Consider the following 19,492-nt stretch of genomic DNA (forward strand, 5'->3'; position numbering starts at 1 on the left):
GCCCAACTCCCCATCCCGAGCCGCCCGCCCGTGTGGGTGTCGGCGGCGGCTCTCCAGGTGCTCACTGATGGCCGCTGCCTCCCTCCCTGCCAGAACCGTGCTGGGCCCGTGGGGACAGACCACAGCAGCACAAGCAGGCAGCTCTCCTAGCTCCAGGAACTGGGTCAAGGACTTCCAACAGCAACCCTAGGACACAGCCCGAGCCAGGACCTCCCGTGAAGCCCAGGGCTCCAGTTCCATCCCCGGACCCCAGGGCGGCCCCCACCACAGACCACACTCACAGACCACAACTTCCTTGCAAAAACCCTCGGCTCACCCGAGGGCCAATGGAAATTTATTTTTTGTCCTTTTCGTCTTTCCCCAAGTGGCTTTTTCTTGCAAAATGCCTGACATGACACCAGAGGGGAACCTGGGGGGGGCACCCTAAGGGGCAGCCCAGGGACTTAAATACAAGCTGGAGGGCAGGGGACAGGTGGGACAGGCAAGAGACAGCACAAGGGACATGGCTTCTCAGGTAGAGACCAAAGGTTTGTCTTTCTGCAGGAAGAAGCTGTGTCAGAGGGCAGAGGGCTAGGATCCTGGGTGAGAGGGAAGAAGGAGAGAGGCCTCCAACCCTGGGTGGCACCCACATTCCCAGAGAAGTAGCGACAGGGGATGAGGATCTGCCCTCATGGGCTCCAAGGGATGGACGGGGGCGGGGGGGAGAATAAGCCAGACGTGCTGCCTCAGGGGAAGGAGGAGGTGCTGGCAGAGAGAGGGTTAAGGCTGGTGCCCAGCCTCTGGCACGGTGGGCCTTCCGCCTCCGCCTGCCTTGGGGACAAAGGGGCACGGTGGGCAGGCAGCACACGGGCCTGGCTCTGGGAGGGCAGGGGGCGGCAGGAGCAGGCTCCCTCTGGGCTCAAGACACAGGCCCGGCGCAGCTGCCCGCCCACCTGCCCTAGATGTGCTCACACCCCACCGCAGCTGGACGGCTGGAGCTCTGAGTGTGGGAGGAGCGGGGGGCTGGGGAAGGCAGGGGGCTGGGGAGAGTAGGCGGCTGGGCCCCTGTGGCCCCACGCCCGTCCTGAGGTCCAGCCCAGGGCCCTGGATCCCAGGGCCTTGGATCCCCTGGTCCCATTCCTGGCCCCAGGTGCTGACTGCAGCCAGGAGCAGTAGAGGCCAGGGAGGCCCTCAGCTCTTGGGGAAGCAGGGCAGGTACAGGGGGGAGAAGGAAGAAGAGTCAGGAGAGAGACCCACTGCAGCATACGTGGGGGGCTGGGAGACAGACAAGACAGAGGAGCCCTCATCCCAAAGGTGTGTGGTGGGTTATCTTTTAAAGTCCCCTAGAGGCAGCAGCAGAGCAAGCCCGCACCCCCACCCCAACCACAGGTCCTGGGTGTCCTCCCTGGGGGGCCCGGGGCTCAGGGCGGCAGGCAGATGGGCCAGAGGGAGATGGGCAGCCCAGGACACCCCCAAAGCCACAGATTCAAATGCCCCGGAGAGGGAGGCCCCTCCTGCCCCCTTCAGGGGCATCATCTGGAGAAGGTGCCCCCTCCTGCCCCACCCCATGAGCCCCTCCTAGCAACAGCCACCACCAGCCTGCTTCACGGGGGTGCTGTCGATCTTGAGGTTGGGCCGCTCACCCCCCGAGGCTGCCCCAGGCCCCATCCGCTTTTTGATCTCAGCAGCCATGGTCATGAATGCCTGCTCGACGTTGGTAGCATTCTTGGCACTCGTCTCCAGGAAGGGGATGCCCAGAGAGTCTGCAAACTCCTGATGTGGGGAGAGGAGGGGAGAAGAGGTGAGTGGCGGCAGGCCTGGCCCCGGCCCCGCACCGTGGTGTGCCCGGCGGCCTGGCCCTAGCCCGCTCACCTTGGCGGTGGTGTTGTCCACCACCTTCTTGGTGGTGAGGTCGCTCTTGTTGCCCACCAGCAGCTTATTGACATTCTCGCTGGCGTAGCGGTCGATCTCCTGGAGCCACTGCTTCACGTTGGCGTAGGATTCCTAGAGGGACCAGATCAAAAGGTATTTTGCTCCCAACTGCTACCCCTACCCCAGGCCTGGAGAACAGGGGCCTTGAGGGGAAGGCGAGTGTCCTGGGCTCAGTAAGCCAGAGGAAGCCCCATGGGGCTTAGCTCTCCTGCCGCCGCAACTCTGAGATCCCAGAAGCCAGGGCCAGAGCAGCCCAGCTTCTCCCAACAGCCCCAACACCTAAATGGCTTAGGCCGAGGGCCAGCCAGCTCCTCCTGCAGCTGCTCATGTCTCCCTGAGACACAGGAAAGGCCTAACCACATGAGGGGAGCACATGGCATCAGAAGAGACAGGCCGGAGGGAGGACAGAAGCGAAGGGCAACAGGTTAACAAGAAGCACACCGTGGCCTTAAAATCCCATTCAGGTTGCAAACCTGGGACCCCAGCGGCAGGTGGAGGACCCTCCCAGAGAAGGCCCTGGCCTAAGAGGGAGACAGGGATCCTGGGAGCGGGGCCTAACGTGCGTCCTACTTCTGGCACCAACAGCCTCCTCACTCAGCCCGGCTCTCCCGGCAGCTTGCCATGCCCCACCCCCCACTCCTGGCACGCCGACAAAGGACAGAACTTTTAGGAACAGGCTTGAGCTAGAGCCGCTTTCCCTTCTTAGGAGCCAGAGGTCTGAGGATTCCACACTGGGTTCAGACGTACACCTCCTGCCACGTCTCAGGCTGGGTTCAAATAATGGAACCATGCCTGGGCCCAGCCCTAAAGCACTCAGGGGACAGTGGGGGACCAGACTAGGACACACGCAAGGGCAAGACAGGGTGACCAGCGCTGCAGGGAGAGAAGGCAGGAGTTGGTGGAACTCCAGGACCATCTCAGCTCGGGGAGGTTACAGCTGACCTGCGCCTGCAGGGGTGAACTACCCCTGTATGGGTGCTGGTGGAGGGACGGGGGAAGGTGCGGGGGGAGGAGACAACATGGGAGGGGTGTGGCATCTTTGGGGGCAGGGGAAAGCTGAAAATTGCTGGGACTCAGGCCCTGGGCAGGGAAGCAGAGGAAGAGGAGGCAGGCCCGGGCGGGGAGGGTCCTAGCCTGACTAAATCTTGGACAACCAGGAGCTGGTGGAGGTTTTCTTAGGAAGGGAGTGGCAGGAGCACACCTGTGTTCTGGGAAGATAGTCCTGGAAGGAGTGCAGAGGCCAGATCAGACCGGCAAGAAGCTGGAGACCAACTGGGAGATGGCTGGAATGATCCAGGGAAGAGAAGATGTGCCCTGAGCCAGGGAATGAGGCAGGCGAGAGCACAGGATTCAGTGAGCCGACCGTGGGCTCAGCCCCACCTCTGCCATTTACGGTATGACCCTAGATATGTCACCTGACCTCTCTGAACCTCAGTTTCCTCACTTCAATAAAACGGTACCTCCCGGTGGGGCTGTTGTGAGCATGAGATAATGAATGCAGGCCTGTCTTATAACAAGTGCTTAATTAGCAAGAGCTGCTATTATCCTCATCACTGCTATTATTATGAGGGGACAGATTTGAGAGACGCTGGGGGAGAACAGAGGGGCACGGCGACTGCTGGGATGGGGGAGGGAAGAGTTTTCTGGTCAGGCCAACAGGGACGCTGTTATAAAGATGAGGACGCAGGAGCCGGTTCAGGAAGAGAGTGAGACCAGCACAGGATACGCTAGGTTTTGCAGACCAGCCAGAGCTCTGTGGGTGGCCTAGAGGCAGGTTAGGGGCAGGAAAGGATGTGCTGGTAAGCAAAGAACCCTGGGTTCACAAACACTGGCTTTGCCTTTCCTGTCTGTGAAACCACGGGCAAGTAACTCAACATATCTCCAAGCCTATTTCCTCACCTGGAAAACAGGGACCCCACCATTTAGTTCACTGGGTGAAACTAGGAAGGTGAGAATTAACACAGACAGAGTGTCAGCACAACGCAGGACAGAGGAGGAGGCCCACAGGGGCGGCTCTTTAGTTGGAGAAAACACAAAACAAAAGCCAAACCACAAGGTGGTCAGCACTGTGCAGGGGGAGTCAGGAGGCTGGGGGCCGTCAGGAAGCACAAAATCTGGGGTGTGGGGGAGCAGTACCGGACGGATCGGTTAAGTTACTGAAAAGAGAATCTGGGGTGGCAAGAGGTGGGAGAGCTGGAGAGAGTCATCTTTTCAAGGAGAGGGAAGAGAACACAGTCAAAAGCCACGAGAGGTCAATCGTGGCAAAAACTGAAATGAGGTCACAGAATTTGGCAGTTAGAGGTCCATCGTGACCTCCGCCTGAGTGGAGCACAGTTCACCCACAGCCTGTTGTCCAGGAGGCGGCACGAGTCCCTGGCGCGCCAGAGTCCAGCTGCCCCTTGGAGCAGGGACTCCTCCTGGCCTGGGGTTGATGTAAGCATCTCCATGACCCCAGGGCCTGACCCCCATTAAACAACAAAGTTTAAAAACAATAAAGCTGATAGAATCAGTAGGCCCAGGCTTTCAGGCTCTGCCACTTGAGCAGCTGCAGGGTCTAAGAAAGTCTTACCACCCCAACCCACTTCTTCATCTGTGAAATGGGAATATAATCCAGACCTCTTTGGAATGATATGAGCATCAAAGGGCTGTGACAGACTCTGTGAACTGTAAGGCGTGGCAGGACTGTTTCTCACTGTTAATATCACCACTGCTGCCACTGACGGGCGATTAAAGTTGCCGCGGCGGACTCAGGGCTCCCAGAACTCTGCTTACATGGGGCCCAGAATGCACAGCTCCTTTACTTCCTTGTGTAAGCCCCTTCCACTGCTTCGCCACAGGGTCTTTGCCCAGGAGGCCATGAGCCTAGCACAGCAACCAATCAGCTAACGAACCCACCAAACAGAGGTGCCTAGAAGGTCTAGAATAAGGTTTGACATGGAGGTGAGGCCTGGTTCTGCCAAGGCCCTGCAGCAGGGCCTGCCTGGGGAGGATCCATTTCTGCAGTTATTTGCCTCCTTGTGAAATAAGTCCAGGAACAGTCTCCTTTCCGGGCAGCATGAGGAAGAGAGGACGGGAACAGTAAAAAGAAGCAAATGCCAAAGACCCAAGGCTGAGGGGGCAAAGCGGGTACGGTGAGCCCAGGACTACCTGGTCTGTGACGTCGTATACCACGATGATGCCGTGAGCCCCCCGGTAGTAGCTGGAAGTGATGGTCCGGAACCGTTCCTGACCAGCTGTGTCCCACTACAAGACAGTCGGAGAGGGAGGCAGGTCAGCCCTGGTCTCCATACCCAGAGCCCCTCCCATCTGAAGGCAGATGCCTCTGCACCGGGGCTCTGGGAGCAGCCACACTCACGATCTGAAGCTTGATGGTTTTGCCGTCCAGCTCAATGGTTCGGATCTTGAAATCCACCCCAATGGTGCTGATGTAGCTCTCTGTGTACGTGTCATCCTGGAAGACCGGGGGCCAAGGAGATGGCCTGAGCAGACAGATCTGAGGCCCATTTGGAAAACCTCCCTCTGGTTCCCTGCCCCACCTGAGTGCCTCACTGCTGAGGCCCAGTTCTCACACCCCAACCTGCCAGCCCTATGCCCCTGTTCAGTCAGATATGTGGCAGGCAGGTCCTGCCACTTCATCCCTGGTCTCCTGGGTCTTGCAACTACTGTTCTCTGTGTTGCCCCACCTCCCTTAGGCCACCAGCCAGGACCCTAGATGGATGGTATGGGAAGCTTCTTACTCACAGCAAACCGTAGGAGCAGGCATGACTTGCCCACGCCCGAGTCACCAATCAAAAGCAGCTTAAACAGGTAGTCACTGGAGAGAAAGGATGGGAAGATGTGAAGGAAGGCAGGGAGACCGCCTGCCATCACCCTGAAGTCACAACTACAGCCTTCTCCCTCACTGCGAGCTGTGCCTCGGATTAGGGTAGTGAGGCACTCACAAGACCCTCCTGCAAGTCCCGGGCTGGGGAGGGCTGACCACAGCCCGTAACACAGCTGGCCCAAAGGGAAGCATCTGAATTTCCACTTTACAGAGAGGAAAACAGAGGCACAGAAAGGAACGTGACTTGCCAAGGATCACAATCAGTCAGGTGACAGAGTTGGGTATCCCAGCCTGGTTCCTGATAAGTCTCCATGGTTTCGAGTCCAGCAGGAAAACCCTACTGCACTGCCCTGTGCCTGTACCTGACTGGGCAGGAGAGGCCCTAGAAGTGGAAGCCAGGGCCCAGCCTAGAACTTATGAACTGAATTTCCATGTAAAGAGCCTGCCATGAAGCCTCTAAGAGAGGGTCAACAAGTGGCAATGATGGTCAGCTGGCATCACTGACTCAGTGGACATGAATCTGAGCAAACTCCTGAAGACAGTTAAGGACAAGGAAGTCTGGTGTGCTGCAGTCCATGGGGTCACAAAGAACTGAGCACACCAGTGACTGAACAACAGCAAAACGTATCAAGTTGACACTGGTGCCTGGCCCTGTGCTAAGTACTTCAAATTCATCACCTCATTTACACCTTACAACAGTCCACTGAAGTGAGTGCTTTTATTTCCAACTAATGAGGAAACCACACGCCAGAGAGCGGAAGCAACTTGTCCTAACTCACACAGCTGTCAACTTTAATACTGGAAACCAGGTTCAGACTCCAAAGTCTCGTTGAAAGCCTGTTGGAACCCTTCTCTGTTTCCCGTTATGATCCAGCTCAGAGCTTCACCCTTCCCCAAGGAAATGTGAAGTCTGGATCTGGAGAACAAAAAGGAAGTAGCAGAAGAGGAAGAAGATAACCGACACTCGGTCAAAGCTGTCAGTGAGAAGTCGGGCCACCTACCCGCAGGGGGAGTGACCAAGAAGTGAGAGGAGTCTGAGGAACAAAAAGAATCCCACTGGAAGAGTAGAAGCAAATGTCACATTCGTGTAAACTTCATCCGCAGGGTGACGGCGACGGAAAGGGGTGTGACAGTGGCGCCGGGGCTTGCGCAAAGGTGAGGGGAGGGCGGGAGGGGACCGGCCGCCGGGGGCGACCCGGCACTTTGATCCAGCAGCCCGGATGGGAGAGCCTGCGTGCGAGTTACTCAGAGGGCCAGCCTCCAGGAACCGGATTCCGGGAGGACCGGAGAGCAGAAAGTACCGCCCGACCTAAACGGCCCGAGTCTGGACCGAGACCAGAAACGCTGGTGACTGGCTCCACTACCAGGACTGTCGTCAGCTCCCCGATCGCCACTCTAAGGCAGCAGGTGGGGAAACCGAGGCCTGGAAAGAGCGGGGCTGCAGGGTCACCTGACCGACAAGGCCTGGTAGTGCCGGTGCCTCGGGCTCCAAGTGGTACTCCTCGGGGTCGCGGTCTCCAGGCCCGTGTGCGAGAACTCGGGGTGTCGAGTCAGGGTCCTGGGGGCCCCGGGGGAGGGGCAGGACCCGGATGTGAGGGGGGGGAGGTCAGCGGAAGAGGGGACCCGGATGTGGGGGCGCCGCGCAGCCCTGACCCGGGCCGGACAACCCCGGTAAGCGTACAGTCCCGTACTCGGGATCGAGGCTGCGCCGCACGGCGCGGGCGGGGCGCACTCACTATTCGGGGTTCATGGCGGCGGCGGCGGCCCGCTCGGTCGCTCCCAGTCGGCTCTGCTCCGCCTCCCGTTCCAAGATGGTGGCCGCTCCGCCCCAGAGACCCCGCCCGCGACGCGCAGGCGCAAACGTTCCCGACTGGGGCCTCGCCGCATTGCTTCTCGGAACTTGTAGTCCCCGTACGTTGTCTAACTCACTCCCGCCGCGCAGGCGTAGACCGGAGAGCCCGAATCTCCTAGCCCACGTCCCCCCATCGCCGCGCATTGCCTTCTGGAGCTTGTAGTTCGCTCCCTAGACGCACCTGGGTTTAAGGACAGCGCTGTGCAGCCTCACCTCGTCCCGGCGCTGGGTTGCTCAATTTAGTGCTGGGATTGGCGTTTCACGTCTGACAGAGGCATTCATCCTTACACTCCCCGCTTCCGGGAATATTAGTAAAAGTTCATTTATCAAGGGTTTTTGGCGTGTTGGCACTCCTAACTCCCAGCCATAACTCCAGGAAGGAGGTGTCACCCACATTTTATACGTGAAAAAAATCGAGTCTTAGTAACTCGCCCAAGGTCAAGTAGCTTGGTCAGGGATAAAGTTCAATCAAAATCCATGATCTATAGAATCTGAGATGAAGATTGTTAGAAAAAACTCCTGAATCTGTGGGGCCCCCAAACAATTCCGGGATAGGAGAAGCCTACTGGGCTCCAGCTGCGCGGAACCAGATGTGAACCACACACACACTCTCTCGTACTCGCAGCCTCTCCCGACCCCACTCCCAACCTAGAGACACTAGGAGCTCTCGGCCTCCGCCCCAAAACAAGCCCGGCTCAGAGTCAAACCGTCTTTATTTCTACAGCAACATTTGAAAATAGAGAGCGACCGCCTCACTTCCCAACTGGGGCAGCCCCTCCTGCCATGGGGGGGCCATCACTGCCCCTCGCAAGAAGCTGCAGACGCGGGAGGAGGCGTGGCAGGATGGCTCTGTGGGCGGTGCCCGGGCAGGGTCAGGCAGTGCCTGGGCGGGGTGGGCGGGGCAGTGCATAAGACCCGGCTGCAGGGCAGGGCCCGGCGGGGAGAGGACGGGTATGGGGCAGGCTTTCCGTCCTGGGACACGGGCCGATAGCGGGTCCGGGCGCACCCCTAGGAGGCCGGGAGGAACGCGAGAAGGCCCAGGGAACCCTTTGGGGAGGCGCCGCCCCTGAGATGTGGAGCCAGGGAGATACCACCGCGCGGAATGGGGGTGATTAAGGCCTGGGCGGTACCACTAGAGAAGGATGGGGTGAGGGGAAGCTGGATAGTACCAAGGACGGAGGGGAGGGGTGCGGCCAATAACTTATTTCTTTATATACAGAAGCAAGGCCGGGGGAGGCCTGGGTGCTGAAGGGACCGCAGGTGTTTAGTGTTCTTGGATCGCGGGTCTGCGGAGAGCGGGCCACTGAGTCTCTCTACCTTGGAGACCCTGCCCAACCCCTCTGCTGGTCCTGAACCTAGGGAAGAGGGGCCCTGCTGGAAGGAATAAATAAGGGGGAGAGCTGGAGTGGGCGGGCCCAGCCTCCAGGGCTCAGGCTAAGATGATAAAGGGAGAAGGTTACCCTGAGATTGAACAGAAAAGATAGGGGTCCTTGGAAGTGACAGGAGAGCAAGCAGCAGGCCCATGCGCAGGGCTGGGGTGGGGACAGTGCCGGTGGAGGCTCTGATGAACGGCTGCCCCTTCAGGATTAGCCCACGAGGGAGTTTCGTCGGGAGAGGTCCATGGAGCTGGAGCTGAGGGTACGGCTGTCAGAGAGGCCTGTGCCTCCAGGCTGTGGGCAGAGGGGCAGGTGGCTCAGCCTTGTGCTGCTGCCAGTCTGTGCTTCCCTGGCCGCAAGGGGCCTGACAGCCAGAGCCCCTGGTGCCCTGACACTCCCACCCACCTCCACAGTTACTGTGTTTGCTGCTGGCCGCTCATAGGCAGCACCCAGCTTTCCCTTACGTTTCCCCAGGGTCCAGCCAGGCCTGGGATGAAGACAGGACTGGAAGTGTTGCCGGATGAACAGACAGGCTTGAGCAGCTGGCAGGTACTCATGCAGGCCCGAGGCTGGGACCTCAGCTGCCAGGTGCTGACCACTACCTACCCGTACCTGGACTGGCTCTTCCACACTCTTGTTGAGGAAGTTGAGGGAACTGGCCCGCTTCATCCTGAGGGGAAAGGGCAGTCAGGATTTGCCCACGGAGGAACTCAGGGAGGACGGGGAAGGGTCAGATTGGGGTTGGGGAGGTAGGCTTGTGGAAGGCAGGCTGATGGGGGGGAATGGGGCTTGAGCGAGACAGAGTTCATCCTGGGTCTGGAGTTCAGCTAGGGTTGGTAGGTTGTTGGGTGGGTTCTTGAGAGACTCACCAGGGTGGGAGGCTCACCTGGGGTTTGGGGGCTCCTGGGGGCCACCCCCCTGCAGCTTCTTCACCAGCATCTCACTGCTGCGCCTCAGGGCATCCCGAAGCTTCCCAAAGGAGCCGCTGCGCCGCAAGGAGCCGCTGCCATCCTGCAGGGCGGCCCACGGGTTCATCTCTGCCTCACAGGTTACACGGTCCCCTGGGCCAGCCAGCCAGCCCTTGGACTCACCCCGCTCCACTCAGCGGCAGGCCCCGCCTCCTCGAGGTCAGCCTCAGACCGAGCCCCCACACCCCCAGGCACTTCTCGGCTGCCACGGCGGTCTCCACGCCCGCTGCCACCGTCCTTCAGGAGCTCCACCACCTTGGTCTGGCTGGCGGGGTCCAGGCCCTGAGCGGGGGCAGGGCATATCAGGCGAGCAAGGGGCCCCGATCAGATCACACATCAGGCCATGCGGGCCCCTGCCCACACCCCTCGCGCCTGTCGCCCTACCTGTTTGCGGCTGCGGCTGGCACAGTCCTCCAGCGTGTGCGCGGCTTCCAGCTTGCCCTGGCGCCGGTACAGGGCCCCCAAGCTGCGCAGGGTGGTGTTGACTGTGGGGCTGCAGACGGGGATCAGGGCGGTCTCTGACTCTGTGCACCCAGGAATCAGGGCCCACCCTGACACCCAGCCCCCGATGGCCCTGAGGAGCCTCCGGCCAACCAAAATGGAGCCCCTCTAGCAGGCTGGGCCCTGGCCGAGGTCCGCCTGGGTTCACCTCTGTCTTGGGGGATCCCCTCAGGGCCTTAAGTGGGATGTCGCCCCCCAGGACTGAAAGCTGGGAACCCTAGGAGCGAGATCATCAGGTTTTCCCTGGAGGACAGAGCCTTTCTGGGACAGGGGGCCTGTGACCTGGGCCTCGAAAGACGAGCTGACGGAGAGAGGAAGCGTGTGTTCCGAGGCTGAGCAGTATGGCGTGTGGAGCCTGGCCTTGGGGCGCACCCAGGATGCTGCCCCCTCCCGCCTCTCTGCACTCCTCACCTGTCTACTTTACAGGCCTTGTACCAGCTGCCATATTCCCCGTAGGGGGTGCTGTCCCGGCGCTTATCCTGGGGGAGAGATACGTGGGAGGTAGGAGAAGGCCCCCCGGCATACCGCCTGCCTCGCCCTCTCTCCACGGATACCCACCCCGGCCCTGCCCCACAGGGCTACCTTGCTCTCCTCCCGCTCCTCTGCGTGCATCCAGATGGGCTTGTTATCCCCTGCGGGGGGAGAGGGGGCTGTCACAGCCTCTCGTGTAGGCCTCTCCTGGGTGGGCTGGACACAGGACTGGGGTTTTGGGCGGCGGGGTCAGGGGCACTCAAGAAGGACCAGGGTTGGCCTTCGTTGGATGAATGAACGGACAAAAAACAGACCCCAAACATGACTGACCCTCTCCTGGAGCAGAGGAGTCTGGCCCAGGCCTGTGCTTGAGGAGCTTATGCCTGGGGGTCTCGGTGAGCAGACCCTTGCAGACTTCAGGACCCTGGCCCGAGATGGTGCCAGGCCTGAGCAATGGGCCAGGCTGACGGGTCCGAAAGCAGGAAGTGATTGACTGTCAGGGGCCAGGAAGGTGGCTTCCCAGAGGGGGAGACATTTGGGCCGGGCCCTCCCACTGAGCACGTGTTGCCCAGTAGAGCAAGGGGGAGAGGCTCAAAGCTGAGGGCACAGGTGTACACAGTGCACAGGGAGGGCATCGCACCGATCCAGCCCCCTGGAAGCCATGCAAGTGGTGGGGGTGTGTGCACACGCATGGCCTGCCCGGCCAAGGTGTTTGCCGTGGATGCTGGTGGCTGAGCCGGCCTGCACTGGGTGAGCCCCCTGGCAACCCTGCTCACCGCTGACAGAGCCGAACTCCTTCTCGTGAGCATGGGTGAGGATCTCCTTGTACAGGGCCTCCGCATCCTGGTACTTGCCCTGCTTCAGGTAGCAGGAGGCCTGGAGGGGCAGGGCCCAGAGGTGAGCAGGATGGAAGGAACTGAGTCTTTTCCCCTCCTCCCGCCCCTCCAGTCCCCCTCCGGCCCAGGACACCAGGTTGTTCTTGGTCTTGGCCACGTTGGGGTCGTCAGGCCCAAGGCGTGTGGCGTAGATCTCCAGCGCCCGCCGGTAGTAGTATTCCACCTCCTCAGCTTTGCCCTGGTTCTGGCACAGCAGGGCCAGGTTGCTCAGCTGTTTGGCCACATCTGGATGAAACTTGCCCAGGACCTGGGACCAGAGCAGGAGCCAGTGGCTGGGCTCGGGGCCGGCCGAGGGGCCCCCCCAGCCCACCTGGTGGGCCCTGCCCTGCCTGCTCCCACCTTCTCCCGGATCTCCAGTGCCCGCTTGCACAGAGGCTCAGCCTCCTTGTACTTGCCCCGCTTGCCGTACAGGACCGCCAGGTTGTTAAGTGTCGCAGCCACCTAATGTGGGGAGAACAGAGGCTCCGTGACCCTGGGCCCTGCTGGGCCTCTGGGACCTGCAGGGGACGGGGAGGAAGCCTCACTCACAGCTGGGTGGTCCTTGCCCAGAGTCTTCTCACGGATGGCCAGGGCATCATTGAGCAGGTGAGCAGCCTCCTTGTACTTGTTCTGGTCCCTAGGGACAGGTTCGAGCTGATGAGTGGTATCCTCCAGCCCAAGGCCCTCCTCCTAGTGGTCCCAGATCCCTGGGGTCACTTTTCTGCCTGTTCTGATGAGTGAGCACGATGAGGGTATGATCCAGGGCATTGGGAAACGTGGTCAGCCCCTGCCCTCTGGCTGGGGGGCTCTGTGCAGGAAGCCCACGCAGAGCCGGAGTATGAGCCAGACTCCCCCCATGTCCCGCCCTCACTGCCTCGTGCCCCATGATCTTTGTGGTCTGTTCCCCAGGGCCTCTGCTCCTGCTGCTCTTTCTGCCAACAAAACCTTCTCCAATCCCTTACGTTTTGGGCAAACTCAACTTTCACCAGAGACCTTCTCAAGCCTCGGTGCTGGAGAAGCTGTGCCTTGGCATGCTTGCGTGTTGCCCCCTCTCCAGTTATGTCCAAGCCTGTTTCCTGCCCTAGACTGAGGCACGTTCATGTGTGTAGCTCAGGCCCCACTGTGGGCTCAGCCCTCTCTGGGGACAAGATCCTTCTGTCTGTCACCCAGCTAGCAGCCTGGTGGAGCCTGAGTCCTGGCCCACTGCAGGCACTGGGGCTTTGTCATCCCCAGGAAGAGCGCTTCCACAGGTGACCATGGTCAGGGGTGGCCTCACCGGTAGACCAGTGCCAGGATGTTCAGCATGGTGGCCACATCCGGGTGGTCGTGGCCCGATGTCTTCTCTAGATCCTCCAGGGCCTGCTTGCAGAGGGGCACAGCCACCTCGTAACGGCCCTGGGAGGCGTACTGGATCACCAGGTTGTGCAGGGTGCGCAGCCGTGCTGGGATTTCATAGCCCCCGTGCTGGGCAGCCACATCGCCTCCTCCAGGGCTGGGGGCTGCAAAGCCAAGGCAGGGAGGTCAGATGTACCAACTACCCCCTGAGCTGGAGGGTAGGTTTGACTGATCTCACACATGGCCCTGGGCAAGTCACTAACTGTAACCCTCTCTCAGTTTCCCCATCTATAGAGTGGGTCTAGTCACTCCACAGAAAGAGAGGGTGGAGTCCCAGCTCCAGTACTTTAAGCTATGTGGCCCAGAGCAATCCGCCTAACCCCTGAGTGAAGTGTCTGCCGCCTCATCTGCAGAAGGGAGGCTCTGACTGGCACATGACACGATGAGCAAGGCCAGCACGGGCCCGGGGTTTCAGCCTGGGGTTTAGCACTGCGCATGCGTCTTCCTTTAACCCTCAGGGGAGGCTCGGAGAAGAAAAGAAACTCTACTAGTGGAAGAAAGCAAGTCAGGGCTCGCACCCGGGGCCGGGCGGCTCCAGGGCTCTGAATTGTGATGCCTGCTCCTCACGGCTCTTCAGGAGATGAGAGAAGCAACAGGTAAAGCCAACCTTTTAAGCGCTCATGCTGGGATGTTATGATCAGAAACAAGGCAGGGAAGAATCTGGTGGTCACTCAGACCTTGTTTCCTGTGACCTCTGGGTCCCAGGGACTGGTTCACCCAGCCTTCCTTTCCCACCCCCAGAGCCAGCCACCCCTCCGCACCTGGGTTCTGCTCCTCCTCACTGGGGAACAGGTCATCTAGAGAGTCTTTGGGGACGTCCCCCTTGTCCTCCTGGGGAGGGAGACAGGATGAGCATCAGGGAAGCTGGGCAGCCCCGGGGTCAGCGGGCTGGGTGGGAACCGCATCTGCTCCCTGCCACCTCCCCTGTTCCTGACCCTGCTCACTACCCCCCGCCCCCCGCAGTGGCCTTGCAGTGGCCACGCCAGGGCTCACGTGGGGGGAGGTGTCCTCATCCAACTTGCGGATCTGGCTCATGAACAGCAAGTGCTGCTTCTCCTCCTCGAGCTGGGCCACGGCCTGCTCACTGCGCTGCAGCTTCTGCTGCGTCCCTGCCAGCTCCTCACGCAGCCACTGGTTCTCTTGCACCAAGCGCCGCACCTGGGCCCGCAGCTTCTGCTTCTCTGACTCCACGGCCCCCAGGTGGCTCGAGAGAGCCAAGATCACCTGTGGCAGACAGCCAGGATGGAGGTCAGAGCCCTGTCCACCCAACCCCACACCCCGCCCAGCCTGGGCCTCCTGGGGCCCAGAGAAGAGCCAGGCCTGGAGGAGCTGCCAGCCTGAGGGTCCCAAGTTCTCTCATTGAGGGAGTTTTGCCCCAGGGCCCCAGACAGACCACACACAGCCTGAGACCTGAACCCAGGAAGTTTGGGGATCCCCAGCTTTCTTTTTGCAGTAGAGACCCCTGGGCTCCCAGGCTGGCTCTGCTAGACTCTGAAAAAACCCATCATCCCCTTTCCTGGGGCCTCCAGCTAGCCCTCTGCATCAATGTCCAGTTCCTCGCTGGGTCGTTCTGATCATGAAGAGCGCTGACTTGGGTGCTGCCCATTCTCCAAGCTGGCCACTCTCTTCCTGTCTCTCTAGGAGTTGTACCCTGGCCCAGGGCTAGCACTTTTCCAAAGATTCCTGAGAGATGGCTGAAAGGATGCCAAGAGACCCCATCCTGACTTCTGCCCAGGGGCCCCTGCAGCTCCCAGGGAGGGAAGGAGTATGTGTCCTAAACCCCTGGTTTTCTGGGAAAAAAGAGGAGCAGGTAAGGGGATCCAGGGGCCTCAGCTCCCATCCCTCTCCCTCAACTCCCTGACTCCTTTCCTGAGCTTCTAGGCTCTTCCTACCTTAAGGCCTTGCTAGGCGCTACCGTTTCTCCATCCTTCATGGTCAGGGTCATTTTTGCAGTGAAGCCTCTTCCCTCTTATGCTCTCAGCCCCAGGAAAGTAGGGTACCTCACCCACCCCTCACACCATCCTGTCGCCCACCTGTACCTGCCCTGAGAGGGTGCCCCGGTATGTTCATCTCTGTACCTGGCAGTCAACTGACCAAGGAGTGAGTGACCAACACACTGCCCTTCCAGAGGGCTGGGCAGTCTAGGACCATGTGCTTTCTAGTTGACGAGCAAACACCCAAATGACAGGTGTTTTCACAACCACTAGCTGTTTAAAAAAATTCCCTAAACAGCCTGGAAGTATATACAGCAGATGGTGTGATCCTTCTCTTAAAAACAAGGAAACCAAGACTATACCACCTGCCCAGGACTCATGGAGCCAGGCAGTGTCTCAGCCAGGATCTGAGTGGGCCAAGACTTTTCCCGAGAGTCTAACTCCTTGTGTACCCCAGTGCCTCCTGGATATCTCCATCTGCATGTCATCCTGGCAGCCCCAGCTCCTTAAGAGGACCCAAACAGAACTCCTGATCCATCCACGCTCTCTTCTCCTTTTTAAAAAAAAACTTATTTATTTTTATATTTTTTATCTCTTGGCTGCTGCACACAGCATGTGGGATCTTAGTTCCCTGACCAGAGACTGAACCCACGTCCCCTGCACTGGGAGTGCAGAGTCTTAACCACTGGACCACCAGGGAAGTCCCCCTCCTCTTAATTTGCTCAAACCACAAACCTGGGAGTTGCCCTTCTCCCTCTCCTTTAGTCCATCCCCAGGCCCTCTGGACCTACCTCCAGAACGCCTAGAACTCACCCTCTTCTTACTGCCTTCATGGCCACCCCTTTACTCCAAGTTGCCATTTCTCATCTGAATTCCAGTAGTGGCTTCCTAACACCTGCTACCTTCTACCCTGACCCATCCTCGCTCATTCTCCACACCTCAGCCAGAGAGAGTTTTTAAAGCCTATGCCAGGCTGTGACCTGTGACTGCTTACACTCTCCAAAGGCTTCCTAAGAATAAAACCCAGACTAATAAGGCCCCTGCCTTCTCCACAGACCTCTTCTGCCCCTCTCTCTTTCCTCATGAAGCTCCAGTCAGACAGGCCTTCTCTCAGTTCTCCCACCACAGTGAGATCTTTTCTACCACAGGACCTTTGCACACACAACCTCTCATTCTCCTCCTTTTTCATTCTGTCACTCAGGTCTTGATTTAAATGTCATTCCTTCAGAAGTGTGGCTCAACCAATAGATAAGACCTCCTGCCATACATTTTATTTTTTTGAGAACTCACTGTAACGTTGAATAAATGTATGTGTTTCTGACTCCTCTCTTAGTAGACTCGGCAGGGATCTTGTCTGTCTTGTTGGACCTGTATCCCTGGCACCTAACACATTTCCTGGCACACAGTAGGCACTTGATAACTTACCTGTTAACAAACGAATAAAAGAATAAATGAGGGGAGGGGTCCTTAAGGACTTCCTTTTTGTTTCCCTAGGCCATGCAGTCTCTCCTAAGTAGCAGAGAAGCTACTCCTGGGCCCAGGTGCATGTAGGGTTTCCAAAACCCATGCATTTTTTCAACAGATATCTACCGGATCCTATCATAAGGCTCCAAGGCACAGATTCTTCCTTCCATGCTGATTCTGTTACTACACTGTCAGGATTCCTCTGGAAGGCTCCATGCCTCCCTTGACCTCCCTCCTCAGCACCCGGGACCAGCCTACCTGGGCCTCCCCCAGCCCCAGCTCGATGGCCTCCAGGGAACGGCGCAGGAGGACACAGCGCTCCTGTGAGCCCGGCTCTGCCTCACTAGCTTCATGAGCGACTAGGGGAGCGAGAAGGGCACGATGCTCCCCGCGCAGGGTCTCTAGCCCTTGGATGACGGCCTTGGTGCCCAGCACGATCTCATCCTGGCTCAGCTTCTCCTCCCGAGGGAGCACCATCGTGGCCATGGCCGTGCCTCCTGTGAAGGCGAGAGGGCGGGCAGGGGGTGCCGAGCCTGGGGCCACGCCGCTGTCCGCCCCGGATTAGGTAAACACCTAAGGCCCCCCGGACGCCTGAGTCCCCCGGGTGCCTGGTCCCCCAGGTAGCAGCCCGCACCGTGCTCGCGCTCGGCCTACAGGGGGCGCGCTCTGCTCGTCTCGGCCCGGGAGACGCAATGCGGTGAGACCCGCGAGGATGGACCCGGATTCGGCCCAGACCACTCATGGCCGGCTTAGGCAACCCGGTCTCGGGGCTTCCCCGGAGCCTCCCTTAGAACAGGAGGCGCCAGAGGACGATCCTACTGGGATCGTGAGGGGTTTACTCCCGTGCGGAGACACCAGCCCCTCTGAGAGATCCGGTCCCAGCTCCCTCGGGCAGCGTCCCTTCCCCAACAGGCAGGCCGAGCCATAGAGCCCTCCTCCTGGGCAGGCGGACCCTGAGGAGACGCTCCCGCTAAGGAGCTGAGATCGCGGGGTTCCTCGTCCCCTCCCCCCCCAGGCCGCGCCCACGACGACCCCTCCCCGTAGGCCAGCATGACATCCTGCGGACCCCTCCCCTGAAGCTCCCGACCCCGCTCATCCAGGACCGCGCCCCCTCCCCGCGGGCCGGCCTGGTCCTCTCACGAGCCGCGCCCCAGAGGACCCCTCCCCTAAGGCCGACCCCGAGCTCCCTTCCCCCAGCCCGATCGGCCCGCGCGGACCTCAGTCTCCCGCTCGGGCCCGCCTCCCGCTCCGGCTCCGGCTCCGGCTCCGGCTCCGGCTCAGGTGCCGCTTCACCCGGACCAGCCACCGTGAGCGGGTCCCGCCGCCTCCATCCCGCCGGCCTTCCCAGCAGTCCCTGCGCTGCCTTAAAGGTGAAGCCGGTACCTTGGCGGCGTCGGAGGGGGCGAAACACTCCTTTCGGCCGGCAGGCTGCCTTAAAGGAGCACGCCTGCGGGGCCCACTCCAGGCCAGGGGGAGGGGCCCGGGGCGTGGCCGTCGGCGACGGGGCGTGGTCACCCAGGCGCGGGACGTGGGCTAGCCCTGCGAGTGGGTTCCCCGCCGCCGCCTCCGCCCAAGCTCCTGCGGCCTCGGAGTCCTCCTCTGTAACCCGCCCCGAGGCCGCGGGAGTGTGGACTGGCTGGGGAGGATGTGTGCCTGAACTTAAACCTTATTCTGCGGCCAGAGAGGACGGCGGGAGAAACTGAGGCCCAGGGAGAAGGCCCCGCCTCCTCAGAGTCCAGATCGGGACATTTGACATTTACTGGCGTTGAATGAGGCGAAGGGCCACTTTCTGAGCGCTTACTGCGTGCCGCGCGCTTGGATGCCTTAAGTGCGTTTAACGCTTACAAAGACCGAATAAAGCGGTCACTGCTATTATCCCAGTGTCACAGATAATAACCCTACACTCATTTGTCTCTAATCGGTGGTTATGCCCCACCCAATTCCTTTGGAGCTGTCCTTGTCCCTTGAGGTGGTTCCCGGCATCTTAGGGCCGCTTCTTGGGAGGAAGGAACAGAGGCTTCTGGCCGTGAAAGAGAAAAAAGTGACAAGGGGCAGCAGGACATCGGCAGAAACACTCTTGACCCTGTGGGTGAGCACCACCACGAATGCTGTGGGCTGGACGATCAGGGCAAAGTGATATCATTCAGGGCTCTGGTGAGACATCATCTCAGAGAGCCCTCTCCTGATTCCCCGCACCCTTATGTAGAGCAGCCCTCCAGCCCGTCTCGTGCATCCATCAGGCCAAGATCTGCATGTCTTGTTCATTCCCAGAGAAGCTCCTGGTCACCACATGGCAACACTCAGGGAATGTTGGCTTTTTAAGAAGGGTGCACCTGTTGGCCCAGGTTTAGGCCTGGCACTCTGCCGCCCTGGGTTGCTGGCCACCTTAGCCTTACCTCCACTGCTTTTAGGTCGACCTCTCTAGAAGAAACCCCTCTGAGAGACAGTACCTGCCCAGCAAGGCCTGCACTGGTACTCAGGGATCTGGAGTGTTCCTCTTGTGTGGGAGGCGCTCAGACTCCACCAGGTTCATTGCCCTGATGGATGAACTCTGTGAGCATCATCTTTGACAGAGAGATGTTCTGACGCCCCCCAGCTCAAGTATGTTCTGTGGCAGGAAGTTCAGTACAGTCTGCGGTGAGCTCTGAAGGTCAGCAAGATTTTCCTTCAACAGCCCCCTTCCTTTGACAGCGTCCCACTGTGTGTGTCCACAGTGCTGCCCACACCAAACTGAAGCTCTGTCCAAAGGAAGGACAACGGGCTGCTCCCTTTTGCCAAAAAGATGGTAGAGTGATGGTGCCCAACCCCGTGTTCCCGTGCCTGGCCAGACAACCCAGGACCCTTCACCCACTCCTCCCCCTCCCCCCTCTGGATTTCTCTTTTTCTGGGCATGGCTTAGCATGTCCATCCAGACACTGCTCA

At 59.7% G+C, this 19,492-nt stretch overlaps 2 protein-coding genes and 1 long non-coding RNA gene across 5 annotated transcripts; 1 reads left to right on the forward strand and 2 right to left on the reverse strand.

Annotated features, from left to right (window-relative positions):
• Positions 1 to 295: 295 nt before the first annotated feature.
• On the reverse strand, positions 296 to 7,599 carry RAB1B (RAB1B, member RAS oncogene family). The gene is made up of 6 exons (XM_055415482.2): positions 7,471 to 7,599; positions 5,653 to 5,725; positions 5,267 to 5,362; positions 5,059 to 5,154; positions 1,852 to 1,983; positions 296 to 1,752 (listed from the first exon to the last, which is right to left on the reverse strand). Exons 1-6 carry the CDS (start codon positions 7,482 to 7,484, stop codon positions 1,558 to 1,560), a joined length of 606 nt encoding a protein of 201 aa, XP_055271457.1. The 5' UTR covers positions 7,485 to 7,599; the 3' UTR covers positions 296 to 1,557.
• A 682-nt stretch (positions 7,600 to 8,281) lies between these two features.
• Positions 8,282 to 17,941, reverse strand: KLC2 (kinesin light chain 2). 3 transcript variants are annotated; one of them, XM_055415479.2, is made up of 16 exons: positions 17,788 to 17,941; positions 16,829 to 17,117; positions 14,166 to 14,396; positions 13,934 to 14,003; positions 13,054 to 13,276; positions 12,327 to 12,414; positions 12,138 to 12,239; positions 11,872 to 12,045; positions 11,679 to 11,778; positions 11,014 to 11,063; positions 10,843 to 10,910; positions 10,315 to 10,423; positions 10,054 to 10,212; positions 9,849 to 9,973; positions 9,575 to 9,632; positions 8,282 to 9,256 (listed from the first exon to the last, which is right to left on the reverse strand). In XM_055415479.2, the coding sequence occupies exons 2-16, from the start codon at positions 17,054 to 17,056 to the stop codon at positions 9,173 to 9,175; spliced, it is 1,869 nt and encodes a 622-aa protein (XP_055271454.1). In that variant the 5' UTR covers positions 17,057 to 17,117; positions 17,788 to 17,941; the 3' UTR covers positions 8,282 to 9,172. The 3 variants fall into 3 exon arrangements, with proteins under 3 accessions (XP_055271454.1, XP_055271455.1, XP_055271452.1); XM_055415480.2 differs by having other exon boundaries at positions 9,569 to 9,632; XM_055415477.2 differs by having other exon boundaries at positions 9,569 to 9,632; positions 16,829 to 17,067; positions 17,788 to 17,935.
• On the forward strand, positions 13,283 to 16,833 carry LOC148773848 (uncharacterized). The gene is made up of 3 exons (XR_016036420.1): positions 13,283 to 13,768; positions 14,814 to 14,982; positions 16,689 to 16,833. It is a non-coding gene; the product is annotated as an uncharacterized LOC148773848 (long non-coding RNA).
• Positions 17,942 to 19,492: the final 1,551 nt, after the last annotated feature.

This window comes from Moschus berezovskii, chromosome 25 (genome assembly GCF_049115385.1).
Source record: "Moschus berezovskii isolate FMDL1 chromosome 25, NW_MosBer_1.0, whole genome shotgun sequence".
NCBI classification, from domain to species: Eukaryota; Metazoa; Chordata; class Mammalia; order Artiodactyla; family Moschidae; genus Moschus; species Moschus berezovskii.